The sequence below is a fragment of the Hakea prostrata genome, chromosome 5, assembly GCF_041222555.1.
Source record: "Hakea prostrata isolate BN-2017 chromosome 5, UWA_Hpros_2, whole genome shotgun sequence".
Classification (NCBI taxonomy): Eukaryota; Viridiplantae; Streptophyta; class Magnoliopsida; order Proteales; family Proteaceae; genus Hakea; species Hakea prostrata.
In genome coordinates this window covers 57,544,013-57,552,480 of record NC_142604.1, presented here as the reverse complement: position 1 = coordinate 57,552,480, position 8,468 = coordinate 57,544,013, and the positions used below count along the sequence as shown (strand labels likewise).

The 8,468-nt window shown below is 37.2% G+C and overlaps 1 protein-coding gene across 1 annotated transcript; it reads left to right on the top strand.

Annotated features, from left to right (window-relative positions):
* Window positions 1–349: 349 nt before the first annotated feature.
* On the top strand, window positions 350–3,175 carry LOC149016757 (protein DETOXIFICATION 54-like). Its single transcript, XM_089154827.1, has 3 exons — window positions 350–856; window positions 939–1,811; window positions 2,273–3,175. The coding sequence occupies exons 1-3, from the start codon at window positions 803–805 to the stop codon at window positions 2,846–2,848; spliced, it is 1,503 nt and encodes a 500-aa protein (XP_089010953.1). The 5' UTR covers window positions 350–802; the 3' UTR covers window positions 2,849–3,175.
* Window positions 3,176–8,468: the final 5,293 nt, after the last annotated feature.

The following is an 8,468-nucleotide window of genomic DNA, read 5'->3' as shown; positions in this document are numbered from 1 at the left end:
CCAGGAATGGTTCGGTGCCTGGGTTATGTCTGAACCATAATTAATTATCTGTATGACCCTGCCACCACAGACATTAAGCCAATGCAAGCGAATTATGTCTTTAAACCAGGAATGGTTGGGTGCCTGGGTTATGTCTGAACCATAATTAATTATCTGTATGACCTTGCCACCACAAACATTAAGCCCATGCAAGCGAATTATGTCTTTAAACCAGGAATGGTTGGGTGCCTGGGTTAAATCCTTGGTGGGCCTTGGACCCCATCTCTTTTCTTTCTCCTTTTGTGTGGGTGGGGAATAAATCTCTCTCTCTCTCTCTCTCTACATGTTTCTGTTGCATTTTATCAAAAGAAACTAAGCTCTTGTTTCCCTGCTCTTATTTATAAAGCTAAATGCTTACCTCTTCCTCTTCACAGTCACTTTCTCTGCAGCATCTTTTTTTTCTTCCAGGTATTGCTTGAGTACCCTTTTGCTGAGCCCAAAAACGTTGCTGCCAATAGCCGCCATTACCAGACCTTGCTTTTTTCTCTATTTATATCTTCCATTACCCTCTGACTAGCTAGAATAGAGGACTCAGGAGTAGTTGTTACTTGCGTATATCCTTCTTGTTCTTTCCAGTACTCTTTATATTTTTCTTAGTTCGGCTTTCTTCTTTGTAAACCACACGACAACTAGTTGGCTACTCTGTTTGTACTCTTTACCCAGAAACTGAGCCGGAGCTTCTTTTCTGCTCCGGGATTCTTGAAACTTTGCTACTTCTGAAAGATCTTTTGTGGGGTTTAGAGAAGTCTGTCAAATATCTACCATGGCTGAAAAGGACACAGATTATTCGCTGCAAAAACTCCCTTCCCCAACTCAGGTAAGTCGCTTTCCCGTATGCTCTGTTTGGTATAACTTTTTTTCATGTTTCTCTACTTACCCTTTGGAAGATCATCAAACAGGTCTTAGAGGAGCTAAAGGAGCTGTGGGGCATGGCTTTGCCTATAACAGGCATGAACTGTCTCGTCTACATTAGGGCCATGGTTGCAGTCCTTTTCTTGGGTAGACTCGGAAGCTTAGAGCTTGCAGGTGGAGCACTCTCCATAGGCTTCACCAACATCACTGGCTACTCTGTTCTGGTTGGTCTCACTTCAGGGCTTGAACCCGTTTGCAGCCAAGCTTATGGAAGCAAGAACTGGGACTTAATCTCTCTATCCCTTCAAAGGACAGTCCTGATTCTGTTGTTTGCTAGCATACCCATAAGCGTTTTGTGGTTGAACATGGAGGCAATCATGGTCTCCATGGGTCAGGACAAAGAAATCACAGCAATGGCTGCTACCTACTGTCTCTACTCACTCCCAGACCTATTGACAAACACGTTGTTGCAGCCATTAAGAGTGTACATGAGGTCTCAGGGAGTAACCAAACCATTGATGTACTCTTCTTTTGCTGCGGTTCTGTTTCATGTTCCTCTCAATGTAGTGTTTGTTGTGGTTCTGAAACTGGGAGTACCAGGGGTGGCCATGGCTTCCGTACTGACCAACCTGAATATGCTCTTGTTCATGACGGGTTACATCTATGTATCTGGGGTCTGCCGGGTAAGATGGACGGCTGGGATTGCAGAAGTGTTTGGTGGGTTGGGCCCACTGCTGGGATTAGCTGTTCCAAGTTGCTTGGGAATCTGTTTGGAGTGGTGGTGGTATGAGATTATGACTGTTCTTGCTGGGTATTTACCTAATCCAAAAGTTGCTGTTGCTGCTACGGCCATTTTGATTCAAACTACAAGCCTCATGTACACAGTTCCAATGTCCTTGGCTGCTTGTGTCTCAACCAGGGTAAGTTCCTTAATTAATTTCTCTCAACTTTCTTCTACTCTGCTAGTTGCCGTATGCTAGCTAGTGCCTGCATGCCTCATACACAGAAAAACTCTCTGGTAATCTCACGTTTTGGATCTCCGTGATTAAAATAAGAAACTTTTTGAAATTCTTTTACCTCACCATTGAATGTGCATTCCAGGGGTGACTCTTCTAATAGTGTTGGTGGGTTGAATAGGATTTTAATTAATGAAGTGTGGCGTGGTGCTGTGATAACAAATCCCAAATTTTGATTTGGCTTCTGGATTGGATCCAATAAATAAATGAATCTCCCTTGTGATGTATTGCTTTGATGATTTCTCTACTTAAATTATTTGGGGTGATGTTAGGCCTCTTCTTTATTAATGGGTTTTTACTCTGCTTTCTCTGACAATCTCTGCTTTGGTGATGATTTGGGGGCGACCACCCACAACCACAAGCAGATAGGGAACGAGCTGGGAGCAGGGAAGCCATACAAGGCGAAGCTGGCAGCACTGGTGGCACTAGGCTGTGCTTTAATAATAGGGCTTATAAATGTAACATGGACAGTTATCTTGAGAGAGGGATGGGCAAGCTTCTTCACAACAGACGAGCTGGTTCGTGTACTTGTGGTAGCAGTGATGCCCATCATGGGTCTTTGCGAGCTAGGAAACTGTCCCCAGACTACAGGTTGTGGGGTACTTAGGGGCACAGCTAGGCCAGCCGTGGGGGCAAGGATCAACCTTGGTTCCTTCTACTGCATAGGTACACCTGTGGCTATTGGACTTGCGTTTTGGCTGAAGATTGGGTTTGGTGGACTCTGGTATGGCTTATTGTCTGCACAAGCAGCCTGTGCTGTTTCGATTTTGTTTGTGATTTTGATGAGGACAGATTGGGAAGCTGAGGCCGCGCGTGCCAAGAAGCTCACTAACTTGGAAATGGCAATAGATGGGGTCACTACTGATTTCTCAACTTCCACTGACGAAGAGAAGAAAGGGTTATTGACAAAAGATGCTGCTGACTTGGGTGAAGTTTTGTGAAAACTTGAATAAGAAAACTGGGATTTGGTTTTCTTCTTCTGTCTGATCTGAAGGGCTTCTTCTTTGATATATGCTCTTGGATTATTTAATTGGGGTTGTGGGAGCTTGATATTGGAGCCTGGGCTTATGGGGACCGGACCTGTGGTGTAGGGGAGATAGGTTCTGTAGTTATTTATTTCTTTCTTTAATGTTTTTGCTTATGGAGTTGGTTCTGTCTTCTGCATGCGCTTCCCCCAATCTTGGCTTTGTTACTTTTTGTAGCTGCTATTGGAAAATGCATTAGGGATAAAAAGGCTTCCTTTAACTTTTAATTTTCTAGGGAATGTGGTCCATTCATATATATACATATTGCTTGCTCAACCCGAGAGAGAGAGAGAGAGAGATTGACATGGTCATAGTGACTGACTAAATTTTCTTCAGTTATGTCAATGGGTCCTAAAACCAGTTTCCTGGAAACTACTCATGGTTATTGGGTGAGTGATCCAGGATTTCATGGTTGTTAGTACATGGTTTTGCAAGTGGATGCATGATACTGATAACACTAATAAAATATATTTTTCCAAGAAGATTTAGGGTTCTATTGTCTCTGAAATCATATTCATATCTTGTTAGTTTTCATAAGAAAAAATATCTCAATTAGTATTGCAAGTGATGATCACTTGTCTGATACCATACAGTTAGAATCATGTCAGGCTTGGCCGTAGGAACATGTATTGGTGTTGAAGAGCTTCTATTTCTTCTCTGATGAAGAGAGAAGATGAAGAAACATAGAGGCTTGACTTGTGACCTCTCACTCTCAATAGAGTGGGTTCTTTACACCCAATGCACACCTACCAAGTGTCTTATGAGTGCTTCAGCTAATGAATCCACTCCACCTTTATGCATAGAGATTAGGGTTTTATGGTATTATTATATTTGTATCCAACTATATTTGGATTCATCAGATAAGATATCACACAGATTTGGATGGTAACTCCTTTTAAATATATATTCTCTCTTAAGTGGCATATCAAATATATGTATTCTATACTCTCCATCGACATTTTTACTATTTTTTTCATGAGTTGGGATAGTACTCTTTTTTTTTCTTCTACTCTTCTCAGTGTTTGATTTTTATTTATTTTTTTAAATTTTTAATTGAGTGTAAAATGGACCTAATACTAGCTACATCAACAAGTAACATTAATTGAATAATAAGCGAATCAAATAATAATTTGTTAATAAGGCTTAACATCTGTATTCATAGTAGTTTCGAATAGGTTCGGATTATCCTAAACAAGTACAAAATTGCATTCGAAAATAGGTTTCAATTAGCCATTTACGTTCCTAATAAAGATCGTAAAACCACAAGCGTGTAATCCATCATGTTTGAACTTACGTGGTTTTCACGGTGTCTTCACAAGTGAATTTTACTCATTAGTGGTTATGATTTCTTAACAACTAAGCAGAAGGAGAATGGATTAATAAGAAATATACCCTAGAAGCTAAAAAAGGGTATCTTGAGCAATTGCAATAATTGGGTTCATTGATATTCCTGATATAGTAGATGCTATCACACAAATCAGTTTGGGATCATCTCGCATGACGATCTGTATCTGCACCTAGCTCTGCTGTTGAGGCGGGAGGGAACAAGAGATGGCCTTGGTTTCATTTTTAAAGCCTCAATTAATAAAAAATGTCCTTTGAACTAGGACAACTGATGATAACCTTCAATAATCACAGCCATGCTGCTTCAAGCATACATGTAACTCTCTCCGAATTTTATCATACATTGAGATATTCCGAAATCAACTCTAATATAATCATTTATTAATATATTCTTCCTATCTTTTATACGAATTCATCTCCAGAGAAAAGATTTCACTTACCCATCATCTTATGGTCTCTACTGGTCTTCTATGTAGGGTCATATATATTCTTTTTCAGGATTTCCATTGCAACAAATTTGGTAATATTCGATATGTCTGTTGTTTACTACACAACTGAGATATCTGTGCATGGTAGAATAGAATAGAATAGATGGAGCCCAAACCCCAAACTGTAGGCAAGCAGCCAATGAAGCTCCCTTACATGTAAAATTTCAACCCCAATGGTTAGAGAAGAATCAAGAGTACTCTTTCATATAGAACAAATTAAGGGCATTATGATGTAACATATCATCACTGTGGAACATTTTGATAGTGGAGCCTTGTGGGTTCCTTTCTGTCCCAACCCTTTTAACCTCTTCTTTCTTGTTCTCTCTTATATAACCAAATCTATAAAAAGGATTATGGGCTTCACATGGGTTTAGCATTAAAAGGTGAAACAAATAGAAGGTTGGTCTTTAAGGATACCACCTAAGTCTAGGATTCAGATCTTTGGCAAATGAAAAAAGGCAAGTCAATGTAGATAGAAAATGGTATTACTTTAGAATGCACTGAGGGATTTGGATTCTCTTGTCTCTCTTTAGCATGATTTTAAAGGAAATCAATAGATATTGGTATCACATCTCAAGTCTCAACATGTCATGGCATGGGAATTCTAAGGATTTTTAACTGTTTTCTCATGTTCTTGAAAGATATATAACCAGAACCCATAAGCAACTGGATCATTTGAAAGATTATAAATTGTAAATAGGGTGGCCAAAGTGAAGGTTCATATTGGTTTCTAATGTTTCTTCTTTCTTTTGATGGTCCCAAAAATATTCCTTTGAAGATGTAGGCACTTAAAAACAAAATACATTTGTCTTACAAAATGAGAATCATTCAACCATGCTAATCTTTGATTTAGAAATTTACTATGTGGAATCCATTCAAGGCAATGGTGGGTTCTAATCAAGACTTTTTTGACCACTCTTTTTGATTTTTCATGTGCTTTATCACATTAATATTGGATTATACTGTATAAGTTAAATAGTTAAAAGTACTGTGTTTTCAGTTTTCACACTCTTAATTATTGTGCTCGATCCAACACAATATGGAATACCTACTTAGCTAGCTCTTAAAAATTTAGTGAGATCTATTAAAGATTATCTATTTTCTTTAGCTGTTCAACTTGATCATGAAGCTACTTTTTAAAACATACAGAGTTGTGATTTTCTTGATGGGGGGAGAGAAGGTCTGTGAAAATAAGTGCTTAGGTTTTCTATGTTTTCTGGTTTGTGCTTGATCATGGCGGCAGCTGTAGATGGCTGCCGGTTAGATTCGGCTGTTGAAGGTATCGTATTTTATGTTGGAGTAGTTAGGGGAGTTCAGAGGTGTCCATGGATGATCTACCTAGACATTAAGCTTCTTATTTGGAGTTTGTTGATGATGTTAAGGGGGTTTACATTCTTTTTTTGGATTTTGAATTTAGCATACAGACATTCGGATTCTTATTTTGCAAACTGAGAACAATATATTTTGTTTTTGGATTATGAATTATTTCATTGGGTGTGGTGCTAGACAGGAGTGTAAATGTTGTATAAAATTACCAGGTGGATGAATAGGTATAAACAAATTTGCATGTTCAAAATTATGAATATTGTTTTTCTTTTTAAATATAAATATTTTTCGCGACAATTTCAATCCATCGCCAAAGGTCCATAGGTCCACACATTGGTCACTGTTAAGAAAAAGGATTTTAACCATCGCCTAGACATTCATTTATTGCAACAGTTATAAGTTTTGTCGAAAACGTTTTACCCGTTGGTGCTCAAAAACCATTGCCCATTTTCCACGACGTCAGTATAGACTACGGATGTGACGACAAAATGAGAAATATCGGTCTTTATTTTTGACAACAGAGTTTGGATTTTTGGCGATGTTTTTGAATCGTTGCCAAAAAGGACTTTTTTTTGTAGTGATACGATGAAGAACGAGCCCTCAACAGCAACATGGAGAAGAAAAAAAAGAAGAAATCGAAAAGTTTTCTTTCATGCAGGATGATCACCAAAATTCATCATTTTTTTTTTTTGTACGAAACTAAAGAGCTTCATTCACGAACTTGAAAGAAACTGTCGAGTAAATTAGCTTTCATTAGTTGATGAGAGGATTGGATGGGATGAATGAAGAGAGAAACCAATGTTGAAGGAACAGTAGTGGGCTTTCAAATGGGCTCTCAAGTAATATTAAACTAGTTAGACAAGAAGTTCCTATCTTTTATTTCATGGGCCATGAAACCCAAAAATAGTTCACAAAGTTACTTTCTTTTTCCTTTGTTTTTTTGGAATAAGAAACAAGTTTATTGAGAATTAAAACGGTTACAAATATCAACATCTAAAGTACATAAATTCATAAACCAAGGATTGGATTTCAATTAAGATTTCCATTGCTCAACAAAATTGAAGTTCTTGCCAATGCAGTGTTGGTTGAGTGGTAAAGATCCATACTTCTCAGTGGAGAGGTCTTGGATTCGACCCTTGCAGACGGTATTACATTTCCAATATTAAAAAAGCACCAGTATTAAAAAATAATAATAATAAATATAAAAAATAAAATAAATTTGAAGTTCTTTGAAAAAATTTAAAGCAAATCAACTTAAAAGAGTTCTCCAGCTTAGTCAAATCATTTAAATTTGATTTCACATTAAATAAGTGTAATTTTCATTTTTAGTCCAAATAAAATGATACTTTGCATTTGTCTCTCTTATTGTATCTAAAAAGGTCAATTAAGGACAAATCATCAATTTTATTAAAAAAAAAAATACTCTTGCATCTTTTCACCATTAAGATTATGCCACATGTGCAACAAAAATCAACCGCTGTAAATGAACATATGGGGTGTAAGTGCAATTTTTTTAAATTTATATCAAGGGGCTTTTGAACGTTCAAATTTACTTTTCAAATCCATGTAGACGACCTTCATTTTGTGCCCTAAGTTTCCCTCTCTGTCTCTTTTGTCTTTCCAGATTTGTCTTAATAGTGGAGAAAATATTAGAGCCTTTTTTAGCCTTTTCTTTTAATTATCTTTTTGATGAGAGGATCTAGAGTTGCTTGCAATGGAAGAATGGAACCACCGAAACCACTCTAGTTTTAGAGTTTGAACATAAACACTATCAACCATTTTATAAAGTTAGAGTGTAGAAGCCCTTGTTGTCTCTATATAAGAGCTTTACAAGTAAAATAGCTAGAACATAATTGAAAGATTCGAAAAATGGAGCGATGAAGGAGAGACATGACAGACGATGTCTTTGCCTTGAATCTGGGCATTCCTTCTAGAAGAGCTTCAATGGTGATTATTGATGAAAATGGAACAATAAGGGTTGATGGTCTTATAGTGCAGATCCAACGAGACTTTTGAGTAAGGGGAAGAAGAAACTACAACAGATGCATACACAACAAAAGTGTACCCAAGAAGAAGGAACGAGTGGAATCTAAGAGATAAAGCATTGGGGAGGAAATTTTGGGAAATTAGGAAGCAGGACAGGATCCTAGGGTTCACTGCCAATAGTTTGAAGTTTGTACATCTGAAAGCGGAAAAATCTCAGATCTGAAAAATGAAAAAATTCGAGATGAAACAGGAAAAAGAAAAAGAATTTGAAAAAAAAAGGTAAATTATTGATAATGATATATTTTTTTTCCTAACACAATATAGATAAATTAAAGCAACAATACAATATATATATATATATATATATATATATATATATATATATATATATA

What these genes read in the sequence shown, in the direction of transcription:
- LOC149016757 (XM_089154827.1), top strand. Translation starts at nt 803, where the DNA reads ATGGCTGAAAAGGACACAGATTATTCGCTGCAAAAACTCCCTTCCCCA. An exon ending in AACTCCCTTCCCCAACTCAG is followed by an intron (nt 857 to 938) that starts GTAAGTCGCTTT and finishes ATCATCAAACAG; the next exon opens with GTCTTAGAGGAGCTAAAGGA. An exon ending in CTGCTTGTGTCTCAACCAGG is followed by an intron (nt 1,812 to 2,272) that starts GTAAGTTCCTTA and finishes AACCACAAGCAG; the next exon opens with ATAGGGAACGAGCTGGGAGC.